The following is a 13,600-nucleotide window of genomic DNA, read 5'->3' on the forward strand; positions in this document are numbered from 1 at the left end:
ATACAATGAAAGACTCTAATCTCTAGTCGATGTGGTATCTTCAACACACCCCCCTCACGTCGAGACTGCCAACTTGTGCGTGGGACTATATATTATGGGTGGTACATAATCCTAATATTAATAGTAAGATACAGCTGTGATACAAAATAAAAATATAATAAGGATAAAATATAAAACTTCCTAAAAAATACAACACGGTTTTGACACTCCCCCTCAAGCTGGTGAATAGATGTTCTCCATTCCCAGCTTGGATATAATTCTTTCAAAGTTACCGCAGTTCAGCCCTTTGGTGAGTATGTCTGCAAGTTGACTCTGAGTGGACACATATGGGGTGCAGATCAAGCCATTGTCTAACTTTTCCTTGATAAAATGTCTGTCCACCTCGATATGTTTAGTTCTATCATGCTGTACTGGGTTGTGGGCTATGCTAATTGCAGATTTATTGTCACAATATAACCTCATAGGTTCATCCCACCTTATCTACAAGTCTTCCAATATAATCTTCAGCCATAGAAGTTCACATATTCCTTGGGCCATTGCTCGAAATTCTGCTTCATCACTTGATCTAGCTACTACACTTTGTTTTTTACTCTTCCAAGTCACTAGATTTCCACCAAGGAAGGTGCAGTATCCAGTAGTTGATCTCCTATCCACAACTGACTCTGCATAATCTGCATCCGTGTATGCTTCAAGACGAACACTTTTGTTTCGTTTGAACAAAATCCCTCTTCCTAGAGTCCCTTTTAAATACTGCACAATTCTAAGGGCAGCTTGCAAATGTGCCTCCTTTGGTTGGTGCATAAATTGACTGACTAGACTCACAGCAAAAGCAATGTCTGGCCTAGTGTGAGATAAGTAAATAAGCCTACCCACGAGTCTTTGGTACATTTCCTTGTCCGCGACATTATCCTCCTCCGCACTTCCCAACTCTATATTTGGATCAATTGGAGTACTTGCTGGTTTGCAGGCTGTCTTTCCTGTTTCTTTAAGCAAGTCAGTAATATATTTTTGTTGAGATATGAAGATTCCTTTCTTGGAATGGACCACTTCAATTCCCAAAAAATATTTAAGTCTCCCTAATGTCTTAATCTCAAATTTCGTGGCAAGACGTTGACTTAACATTTGCTGCTCCTCTTTGTCATCTCCAGTTATTATAATATCATCTACATACACCAATAATATTGTTACTCCTCCTGAAATTGAATGTTTGATAAATAAAGTGTGATCTCCTTGGCTCTGTTTGTAGCCCAAACTTGTCAGATAATGCTTCAGATACAGAGGAAGGTGTGGGTGTAGAGTTTAAGTTTGTGAGAAAGGTTTTATGGGTAGGAGAGAATTTTTCAAAGGATAGGAAATTTGATAGAGGGTAAAGTGGCTGTTGGGTGCAGGTTCTGGTTCCTTTTCTAAGGGCAATAGGAAGATCCAGGTTTTGATCCACCTGTGCTTCTGAATTTTCCAAAATAAACTCATTAGAATTATTGGAATTTCTAGGATTAGAAACTGTTACCTCATGTAAAGATGGTAGGTTGGATTCTTGGACATGGATAGATTCTGGAATGACCTTTGCTCTTCTTGAATATACCAGATTTTTTCCAAATTTCCCACCACCATTAGGTGCAAATTCAAGTGCTTGTTCAGGAGCTGATTCAGGTCTTGCTGCTGGTTCAGCTGGTTTAGGTGCTTGTTTTGTTCTTGTCTCAGTTTCAGGGACAACAATGCTATTTGTCCCAATTTCAGGTCCAAATGCCATATTTGGAAGCATGAGAGGCTCATCTTCCTCTCTTACATTCTCCCCCCGAAGATGAGGCTAGAAGTAGCTCTCTTGTTCGTTGAATGTGACATCCCTTGACACAAAGAATCTCTTTGACGGGGGGTGAAAACACTTGTATCCCTTTTGTGTGGTTGAGTACCCTAAGAATACACATTTGACAGCCCTAGGGTCCAATTTTCCCCTTTCATTACTATGAACATGCACAAAGGATACACGCCCAAATATTCCAGGTTGGAGTTTATTTGTAGGGTTTAGGTGTGGGTAGAAGGAGGATAGGACTTCCATGGGGCTTTTTGATGCTAAGATTTTAGAGGGTAACCTATTGATTAGGTAGGTGGCAGTAAGAAGATCTTCCCCCCAAAATTTCTTAGGGACATGATTTTGTAAAAATAGAGCTCTAGTTTGGTCTAATAAGTGCCCATTTTTTCTTTCTGCAATCCCATTCTGTTGGGGTGTGTTAACACATGAAGACTCATGAATTATCCCTTCCTTTTGGCAAAAAGAGTTTAGCACCAGGTTAAAGTAGTCCTTGGCATTATCAGACCTAATTCTCTTGATATTAACTCCAAATTGATTTTTAATCATAAACACAAACTGAACAAAAATGGAGCTAACCTCATATTTATGTTTCAATAGGAAAACCCAAGCCACCCGTGTACAATCATCTATGAAGGTTAAAAACCACTTAGCACCTGAGATATTAGGAATATTAGCAGGACCCCAGACATCAGTATGGATAAGAAAAAAAGGGAAAAGACTCATTTTATTACTAATGGGGAAAGGTACACGCTTGTGTTTCGCAAGCTCACACACCTCACAATGGAGACTCTCCACATTTAAATTCTTAAACAAGGAAGGGAATATCACTTTTACAACTTGAAATGAAGGGTGTCCTAGCCGACAATGATATAGTTGAGCTTTCTCTTTACTGGTCATGGTGGATTCAGATATGAGGACTTTAAGCCTAACTCAACCCCATAAAACCGGCTCATAGAGTTGAGGTTTGCACCCACTTATATACAATGAAAGGCTCTAATCTCTAGTCGATGTGGGATCGACAACACACCCCCCTCACGCCGAGACTGTCAACTTGTGCGTGGGACTATATATTATGGGTGGTCCGATAGCGGCCCGATAGCGGGTGGCACGATAGGCCCAACACAAACAATCGCTAGGATAGGCTCGAAAATGGCTCTGATACCAAGATTATGATCCTCCATGTAGTATAGGCCATTTCATTCTCTAGCATGTCCAATCATCCTCCCTGAGTTCTTGTCCCGAAATACACAATAGTTGTTATGAAAAACAATGTTACAAGAGAGATCTTTTGTGAGTTTCTGTACAGAAATCTGATTGGTGGACAATTTAAGGACATGAAAGACATTTTTTAATGTTATAGATGGGCTTATTTGGACTTCTCCTTGACCTGCGGCAGTTATACATGTTCCATCTGCTGTGGAAATTTTCTTGTTGCTAGGACATGGGAAATATGTGGAGAAGTATTTAGGTAGAGGGGTCATATGGTCAATAGCACCAGAATCTAGTATCCAGAAATGGGTAAAAGGTGTATCTGAAGCAGTAAGTCCAAAAGAAAATGGAAACTTACCAGAATATGTTAAGGAGCACATACCTGAGGGCTTCTCCAATTTACTAAGGAAGGACCTTACCCTTTCTATCTCTTCATGATTCAGCTGGACAGATTCTTCTCCTTGTCCATTAACAATGTGTGCTTGTCTTTGTCCTTCCCTTTTTGGAGGGCCTCCTTTCTGGCCCCATTCTCTGCTTGGGGGTTTTCCATGTAATTTCCAGCACTTTTCCCTTGTGTGGCGCGGCTTGTTGCAGTAGGTACACCAGACTTCCTCCTGTTTTTTCTCTATATTGGAAAACCCGCTTTTCTTCTGGTTAGTTATCATGGTTGTTCCTCCTTCAGCTTTCATTGCTGAGCTTTCAGTAGTTGGGGTCTCCAACATCAGTCCTCTCCTGCTTTCTTCACTCCGAATAATGGCTACCACTTCATTAAGCCCTGGGACTTTCTCTTTTCCCAAGATTTGGATTCGAACCTGATCATATTCAGGATTTAGGCCTACCAAGAAATCATAGACTCTATCTTGTTCAATATACTCCTTAAGGATTGCTGAGTCTTCTGAACATTTTGCTTTTATAACTCGGTAGTGATCCAATTCCATCCATAGGGACTTGAGTTGATTGGCATATTCTGTAACAGATTTGTTTCCCTGCTTGGCAACCACGATTTTCACTTTTACATCATATATTTGAGCAGCATCCTATGCCTTAGAATAGGTTTGTTCTACTGCCTCCCAAATTTTCTTTGATGATTTAAGGAACATGCAGGTATCACTGATTTCTGGGACCATTGAATTCCACAGCCATGCCATGATCATGGAGTCTTCTTCATCCCATGATTTGAACTTGGCATCCTGTTCATCAGGGGCAATATCAGTCAGGTGACTGACCTTTCCTTTTCCTTTCAAGATGGTTCTAATGAGTTGAGACCATTTGAGATAATTTTTTCCATTTAATCTATAAGCAGAATGAACATTTTGCAATTCTCCAGCAGTTTGGGATCTGTCCCCAATAGGATTCACGATCTCAGTGATCTCAGCCATCACAGTGATGAACAGTAGCGGCGGTGAACAGTAACCGTGATGAACAGTGGCGTGGTGAACAGTAACCGCGGTGAACAGTAGCCGCGGTGAAGGCTACACAGCGATGAAGGCTGCGATTAGGCCAAGGTTGTGCAGCAATGACGGCTGCAACTTAGGGTTTTCAGGCACGGTCAGAGACTCCTAAAGATCAGGAGCTCTGATACCATATCAAGTTTAGAAGGAATAATATTTTCTTCTATTAAATTATGAGGTCATTAGACCTATATATACATGAGTGGTAAGAGTTCTAGTTTTTTATCCTTTAATGCTTCTAGTACTGAAAATATCTGGATTATAGACTCTGGTGCTACTGATCATATGACACCTCATTCCTCTTCTTTTTCATCCTACACTACTTTATCCGGTAAGCCATATATTACTGTTGCTAATGGTTCCACTACCCCCATTAATGGTCGTGGTAAAATTCACCTTCAACCTTCATTTCCTTTAAAAAATGTGCTTTATGTTCCCAAACTATCCAATAACCTCTTGTCTATTCAAAAGATTACCCAAGATTTAAATTGTGCAGTGGTATTTTTCCCTTCCCATTGTGTTTTTCAGGATCTTGCCACGGGGAAGACTATTGGAATTGCTAAAGAGCAGGGCGAGTTATATTATTTACAACATGAAGAAAGTAAAAAGGGTGCTAGACTACAGGCACACACTTCTAATCTTCAGCAAGGTCGTGAATCTTGGTCATCCTCTCAGATATGGCTTCAACACAGATGTCTTGGTCATCCTCCATTTAGTACCCTAAAGTCCTTATTTCCTGTTTTATTTACAAAAGTGTCTGCTGAGTCATTTCATTGTGATGTTTGTCAGTTTGCTAAACACCATCGGACAACTTTTCCTCCCAATGGTAATAAAAGTTCTAAACCTTTTGATCTTATTCATTCAGATGTATGGGGTCCTTCACCTATTCCTAATATCTCGGGTGCAAAATGGTTTGTTTCATTTATTGATGATTGTACTCGAGTTACTTGGATATTCCTCATGAAAGATAAGTCTGAAGTTTTTCACTTGTTTGTAAAGTTTTACAGAATGATTCAAACACAATTTGAAAGTCCAATTAAGAAATTGCGTTCTGATAATGGAAGAGAATATGTGAACCAAAACCTTTCCAAGTTCCTTGTGGAAAATGGAGTTGTTCATGAATTAACCTGTGTGGACGCTCCTCAACAAAATGGGGTTGCTGAAAGGAAAAATCGTCATCTCCTTGAGGTTACTCGAGCTTTACTTTTCCAAACATCTGTTCCTAGATCTTACTGGGGGGAAGCAGTCCTGACTGCCACTTATTTGATTAATAGATTACCCTCTGGGTTCTAGAGGGTGTTACTCCTATTCAGGTTATGACCACATTCTATCCTTCTATTCCCATGTTGAATAGTCTTCAGAATCGTGTCTTTGGTTGTCCTGCTTTTGTCCATGTCCATAGTCCTTATCGGGGTAAGTTAGATCCTCGTGCCATCAAATGTGTCTTCATCGGTTATGCCCCCAACAAAAAGGGGTACAAATTTTATCATCCTCAAAGTCGTAAAGTTTATATTTCCAAAGATGTCACCTTCCATGAAACAGAGTCTTTATTTCCTAGTTCTCAGCTTCAGGGGGAGAGTATTCAAGAAGCTGAGGACCTTGAGTTGCCACCTTTTCCTTTGTTGCAGGATTTCGTTCTTAGGGAGGATGACAAAGACCCTGCACCAACATCATTACCAGAGAAGAATAATGAAGACAAATATTTTGGAAAACAATATCAGCGAAGGCAACAAGAACCCGTCCTGGTCGAACAACAACTTCAATTGTCTGAACCGGAGGTAAGAACTCATACCAGTGAGACTCTTGAGGACACCTTAAATACTGCTTTTGAACCTAACCTAAATGATTTACCTATTGCCTTGAGAAAAGAAAAAAGATCTTGTGCCAAATATCCTATATCCCAATTTGTGTCTACAGAAAAACTTTCTATGCAGCACCAGAGTTTTCTTTCAGCTATTGATTCTATCAAAATCCCTACATCGGTACAAGAAGCCTTAAAAGATGAGAACTGGATTCGAGCCATGAATGAAGAAATGAGCGCGTTAGAAAGGAATGAGACTTGGGAGATTGTAGAGAGACCAAAAGATAAGAAAGCAGTGGGTTGTAGGTGGATATACACAGTTAAGTATAAGTCTGATGGCACACTGGATCGGTATAAAGCAAGGTTGGTTGCAAAAGGGTACACTCAAACCTATGGGATCGATTATGAGGAGACTTTTGCTCCAGTGGCAAAAATGAATACCGTCAGGATTATTCTCTCCCTGGCAGCACACTTTGGTTGGGCAATGCATCAATTTGATGTTAAAAATGCCTTCTTGCATGGAAGCTTGGAGGAAGAAGTATACACGGAGATTCCACCTGGTTATGGTATTGTTAATGAAGGGAATAAGGCGTGCAGACTTAAGAAGGTCCTATATGGTCTTAAACAATCACCTCGTGCTTGGTTTGGAAGGTTTACTCAAGCTATGGTATCTTTGGGGTACCGACAAAGCCAAGGTGACCATACTCTGTTTATAAAACATTCTCAGAATGGTAAACTCACTCTACTTTTGGTTTATGTAGATGATATGATTATTACAGGTGATGATGAGATTGAAAACAACATTTGAGGGAGAGATTAGCTGCTCAATTTGAAATGAAGGATCTTGGGAAGCTGAAGTACTTCCTTGGGATAGAGGTTGCTTACTCGAGACAGGGCATCTTTATTTCTCAAAGGAAATACATCCTTGATCTTCTCAAAGAGATTGGTAAGTTGGGTTGTAAGCCCACTGGAGTGCCAATAGAGCAAAATAGGATTGGGAATGATGAGGAAAACCCAAAAGTGGAGAAGACACAATATCAAAGACTTGTGGGAAAACTCATTTATCTTTCACACACTAGGCCAGATATAGCCTATGCAGTTAGTGTGGTTAGTCAATTTATGCATGATCCAAGAGAAAGACACTTGCAGGCAGTAGATAAAATTATTCAGTACTTAAAAGCCTCTCCAGGAAAAGGATTGCTATTCAAAAAGGGGGAAAACTTATCCATGAAAGTATATACTGATGCGGACTATGCAGGATCGATTGTTGATAGGAGATCCACCACAGGCTACTGCATGTTCTTGGGTGGAAATCTGGTGACATGGAGGAGCAAGAAGCAAAATGTAGTTGCAAGATCAAGTGCAGAGGCAGAATTTAGAGCCATGGCTCAAGGGGTGTGTGAACTCTTATGGATGAAGATCATACTTGATGACCTAAAAATAAAATATGAAGCTCATATGAGTTTGGCATGTGATAATAAGTCTGCTATCAGTATTGCACACAATCCAGTTCAACATGATCGAACAAAGCACGTAGAGATAGACCGACACTTTATTAAAGAGAAGTAGGATGATGGTCTTATAGCCACTGAGTACATCCCTTCAAGACTCCAATTGGCAGATATGTTTACTAAGGGACTTCCCACAAAACAATTCGAAGATCTTACTTGCAAGTTGGGAATGATAGATATACATTCACCAACTTGAGGGGGAGTGTTGCATAATCAGGAGAATTATGTTATAATTAAGTGCAGATTCCATTTTATATTTATTAGGACAGATTTGTTAGTGATTTGATTTTATTTGATTTGTACAGCTTTAAACACTCATTATTTCTGGCTTTCATTGCCTATTATTTCTTTCTTTAATTAGGTTGTAAAACAGTCTATAAATAGAGACTGTAATCACATTTGTAAGATATCTCAGAAATATATTTCATCTATTTCTTTCCACTGATAGCAAACATTTAAAACTCTTGCATTCTATATTTAAGTACATTTCAGAAAAGTGACTTCATTCATATTTTCATATACAGTCTGTACCTTTTTCTACTGAAAATAAAAAGCTGGAGAATATCAATAAATAATGCTAAAAGAATTTACACTTTGACTTTCAAAATTAGACATGCATTTCACTAAAAGAAAATCATGAAATATAAACCAATTTTTAGATAACAAAATAATTAGTTACAATAGTAACTAAATTAGAAACCATTTTAGAAACTATTTTTTTTTTCTAAATTAGTTTCTATTATTGTTAAATGGTTTATAAATTAGTATCTAATTAATAACCAAAGCTTTTGTCACCAAATTTAGAAATTAAATAATTGGTAGTTAAAACCTTGATTGCTAATTAGATACCAATTTAGAACTATTTAACAATAATAGAAAGTAATTTTAGAAACCAATTTTTTTTTTAGTTTCTAAAATGATCTCTAATTTAGTTACTATCACAATTAATTATATTGGTCTTTAAAAATTGATTTCTATTTCATGATTTTCTTGTAGTGTTTTCAGAGTTGCCAATACCAAGGGGATGGAGATTAGAGAGTTCAAATCCAATGCATGACTAATTTATATTTATACTTCAACTCGGTTATCAATATACCTATATTTTTTTTTGGAGGAGGTGAAAAAAACATTGGGAGGGAAAATTAGTTGGTACATTTATATGAAAAAGTTATATTCCCGAGTCAACAAATTGCTTAAGTTGTCATCTTATTTATTGGAGTCTACACTAGTGCAGAAAGATAAAACAAGTGCGGCTATTTCGAATTTATAAATGCGGCTTTATAGCCGCATTTGATCAACACGCACTTGTAAATCAAGAAATATAAATGCGGCTATATAGCCGCATTTATAAATACCATTTACAAGTGCGGCTATTTGCTTTAACTGCACTTGTATATGCCAAATCATTAAAAAAAAATTAAAAATTTTAAAACATCGTCAATCTTGTGTGAAGGCAACGTTGATGAAGAGTCACGGGAGCGCCAACAACGGTGGCGGCAGCAGAAGCGACGGTGGACAGGGAAGCAGCAACGGAGCAAACCAAAAAACCCACAAGAACCCACGAAGACAATGAAAGAGTACTGAGCAATGCAAGAAACCAAACAATGTAAGAAAAACGAATGCCAACCAACGAAACAGTGCTTCGAGACCACCAATGCAAGGAAAAAAACATATATAAGAAAAACGAAAACATCTATGCATATATTTGTGAAGATGAAGAGGAAGAAAGAGAGCTCAAGAAACTTGCATTGCACAAATGGAATGCAGATGCAGCAGAAGGAGACGAATTCAGAGTGCGAACGCAAAACGAAGGCAAAAACAAGAAAGAAAATATGAAATTGTGTGTGGCGCGCTTCAAAATTTAGGGTAAAAAAGGATTTACGAATGCGGCTAAAGGTAAAACCGCATTCGTAAATCAAAGAGTTTTGATTTACGAATGCGGTTATACAAATAACCGCATTCGTAAATCAAGCGCTTTAATTTACGAATGCGGCTATACAAATAGCCGCATTCGTAAATCAAGCGCTTTGATTTACAAGTGCGGCTATATAAATAGTCGCATTCGTAAATCAAAACTCTTTGATTTACGAATGCGGCTATTCAAATAGCCGCATTCGTAAATCAAAATAATTTCAAAAATGCTACCGCATTTTTTACGAAAGCGGGTAGCGCAAAAGCCGCACTAAATAAAGAGTATCTTTTTCTTCTTTTTGCACTAGTGTTATTAAGAAATAGAATAGTATATTTCATTAAAGTCTCTTTCAATCTTATAAAATTGACTTACAAAATGAGATTTGTATCCACCTATAATTTTATAAAATTGATTTATAACATAAGATTTATAACTACTTATATACTATAAAATGTCTTCATCTTTAGTTGATGCAGAATTTCCAAGAATCAGATTAGTAGATTTTACTTTAATTGCATAAATCATCCCATGTATATAAGGTTTGGAATTGTCAACCCAAAATAAAGGTAAACGAGAGAGATAAGAAATTGTGTTAATTTAAATTCTTAGATACCGGTATAGGCAATCCATTGGCCATCAATTACAAAATGCTTGTCTGAGAGTAAACAAAAGTTGGATATGATGCTTTCTTGAAAATGGATGTGTTGCATGCAAAAAAACAAACCTACACTTTGCATATATCGTGTCCTCAAGGATTGAATGGATATGCAAAAGATTGGACTTCCTCAAATCCAAAACTCAATCCCCATGTTAAAGGAGTTAACAGAATGCATGTAAAGCCTTTTGTAATTATCTCTATTCTCTGCTTGTACCCATATGATATACAAAATAATAATATCTCTATTCTCTTTGCATTCTTTTCTCTCTCTCTGGCTTGCTGTTATTCTTACATGGTATACAGAGCCTACAATTTTTTTCCCCAGTCATGGCTTCTTCTTCCTCTCTCACTTCCGCTCCCACCGTTTCTTTTTCATCATCCCTATTCAACTTCACACTTTCCCCATTGCCCTTTCTCTCAAACTCACGGATGACAACTTTCTGGTTTGGAGTCAACAGGTGCTTGCCCAGGTTGAGGGTCTCAATCTTCTTTCTTTCTTGGAATCTCCTCTCACTCCTCCTCATTTTCTGTCTGGATCCACCACCATCAACCCTGGTTTTTCTCTTCACAGGCAATCTGCTTTTTGCTTCTACGTCTCCCGTCTATGCTTACACAAATGGTTGGATTACGATGTGCTCATCTTATATGGGACAAATTGAAGGTCTATTATGCTTCCCACACTCGCACCAAAATTCGAAAACTCAAGCTCCAGTTGAAAACGCCCAAACACGACCACTCAATCTATGCCTACATTCTTGATATCAAGAAAGTTGTGGACTCTCTTGCTGCCACTGATTCTACCATCTCCTATGAATATCACATCGATGTTGTTTTGGATGGTCTTCCTGAAGAGTACGATGCCTTTATCACGTCTATCACCTCTCGTCTTGATCCTTATACCATTGAGAATATTGAAGCTTTGATTTTATCCCAAGAAGAAAGGTTCGAGAAACATCGGTCCCTTGCGAATTATCTTATCCTAGCTAATGTTGCTTATACCAACTGGTCTTCTTCCCCTTCTTCCACCTCTGTTTTTCGTGGAAATAACGTGCATGGTGGCCACGAGTTCTTCAGGTCAAATACCAACAACATGGGACATCAATCTTCTCGCGACCCATACTCTTCTTGGATTGACCAATCTTTCTCTACAACTTCTGTCCGCGTTCAGTGTCAGCTCTGCTTCAAATATGGTCACACAACTCTCACTTGCTGGACTCGTTCTGATACCAAGATGTCTTCACAGATCTATGCTAATACAACTTTCTTCACATCTTGATCAATCTGAGCCTTCCATCTTGGGCACTCCTTCAACTGTCCAAGATCCCTTGTGGTATCCCGACACCGGTGCCACCCATCACATAACTCATGACCCCTCTGTTTTCTCATCCACAAACACTTACAGTAGTAATGATTTTGTCCAACCTGGTAATGGTTCAAGTATTCCCATTCGTGATTTTGGTTATGCTTTTCTTTCTTCTCCTAGTTCTTCTCATTTTTTTAAACTACATAATCTTCTCCACATGCCCTCTATTAATAAAAATCTTTTAAGTGTATCACAGTTTGCCTGTGATAATGGAGTGTTCTTTGAATTCTTTGCTGACCATTGCTTTGTCAAAAACCAAGTTACAAAAGAGACTCTTCTCCAAGGAAAAGTTCATGATGGCCTTTATGTTTTTCCACACTTACGAAGATCTATGCCACCCTCTATTCATGTGCAACCTTATGTTAATACTGCTTTTTCTAATACTGTTGTGAACAATTATGATGTTTGGCACCAACATCTTGGACATGCCTCAACTCGAATATTCAGCATATTATGCATTTACAAAACATTACCTATAATAAAATTGCTGCTTTCTGTGATGCTTGTGCTAAATCTAAATCTCATTAGTTACCCTTTTCACATTCCCTCACTCCCTACACTGCACCGTTACAATTAGTTTTTGTTGATATATGGTGTCCCTCACACACTTCTTCCACAAATGCTTCTTTATATTACATTGCTTTTCTTGATGTGCTCTCTAAGTTTACTTGGTTATATCTTCTAAAATCCAAATATGAAGTTACTGCTGTGTTTTTACAATTTAAACTTTTTGCGGAAAAACAAACTGGTTTTCCTATCAAAGCTCTTCAAAGTGATAATGCAAAAAAAATTATCTCTTTAACAAAAACATTGCATCAATTTGGTATTGCTCATCGTCTTACTTGTCCACACACACACTAGCAAAATGGTTCTATTGAGAGGAAACATCGTCACGTTGTTGAAACTAGTCTTGCCCTTCTTGTTGCTTCTTCCCTTCCTCTCACTTTTTGGGCAGAGGCGTTTACTTCTGTTGTTTATATCATCAACATATTATCTACTTTTGTTTTAAACGACCTCAATCCTTATGAAACGTTGCTTTCTCTTAAACCTAACTATAAGTTTCTTAAATTTTTTGGGTGTGTTGACACCTCGTCTCATGGTCTCCATCTTTGTTCCTCTCCAACGTACTCCATCATTGGTTTCAACGACTCTGACTGGGCGACCAATTTGGATGATCGTAAATCAACAACTGGTTATTGTATCTTCATTGGCCATAATCCAATTTTGTGATTTTCAAAGAAGCAAAAAGTTGTTTCTAGGAGCAGCACATAAGCGGAATATAGGAGTGTTGTTGTTGTGCTAGCTGACATGATCTAGATCCAATCACTTATGCATGAGTTTCGAATCAGTTCTCCTACCCCACAACTGTACTGTGACAATTTGAGTGTTGTTCAACTAGCTGCAAACCTCATCCTGCACTCTCGTTCTAAGCATTTTGAATTAGACTTGTATGAGATCATATTCTTGCTAAGAGTCTCACTCTCATTCACTTACCATCACAGTTTCAAATTACAAACATTTTAACCAAGACTATTTTTGGGTCTCTTTTCATCCTTTCAAAAGTAAACTTAGAGTGTTTGATAAATCTTCCCACCTAAGTTTAAGGGAGGATGCTATAACAGAGTTAACATAATGCATGTAAAGTCGTCTGTATAAATACCCATATATGCATGTACCATATGATATACATAATAATAGTCTCTCTATTCTCTTTCTTTTTGCATTCTTTTCTCTCTCTCTGGCTTGCTGTTATTCTTACACCCCAAAGCTAAGTTTAGAGTGTAAACCAAATAATGAAGCAGAATATCATAGTTATGATGCGTCCTATAACAATTGAGAAAAGGAAAACAAGCTACAACTTCATTTTTTTTTATGGAGATGTATA

At 38.0% G+C, this 13,600-nt stretch overlaps 2 protein-coding genes across 2 annotated transcripts; both read right to left on the reverse strand.

Moving 5' to 3' along the window:
- Positions 1-213: 213 nt before the first annotated feature.
- On the reverse strand, positions 214-1,750 carry LOC137822250 (uncharacterized mitochondrial protein AtMg00810-like). The gene is made up of 3 exons (XM_068627145.1): positions 1,439-1,750; positions 485-1,236; positions 214-427 (listed from the first exon to the last, which is right to left on the reverse strand). The coding sequence occupies exons 1-3, from the start codon at positions 1,748-1,750 to the stop codon at positions 214-216; spliced, it is 1,278 nt and encodes a 425-aa protein (XP_068483246.1).
- Positions 1,751-1,807: 57 nt separating this feature from the next.
- On the reverse strand, positions 1,808-10,876 carry LOC137822251 (uncharacterized). Its single transcript, XM_068627146.1, has 5 exons — positions 10,703-10,876; positions 4,063-4,491; positions 3,402-4,005; positions 3,198-3,341; positions 1,808-2,463 (listed from the first exon to the last, which is right to left on the reverse strand). The coding sequence occupies exons 1-5, from the start codon at positions 10,874-10,876 to the stop codon at positions 1,808-1,810; spliced, it is 2,007 nt and encodes a 668-aa protein (XP_068483247.1).
- Between the last annotated feature and the right edge of the window lie 2,724 nt (positions 10,877-13,600).

The sequence above is a fragment of the Phaseolus vulgaris genome, chromosome 9, assembly GCF_000499845.2.
Source record: "Phaseolus vulgaris cultivar G19833 chromosome 9, P. vulgaris v2.0, whole genome shotgun sequence".
In the NCBI taxonomy this organism is placed as follows: domain Eukaryota; kingdom Viridiplantae; phylum Streptophyta; class Magnoliopsida; order Fabales; family Fabaceae; genus Phaseolus; species Phaseolus vulgaris.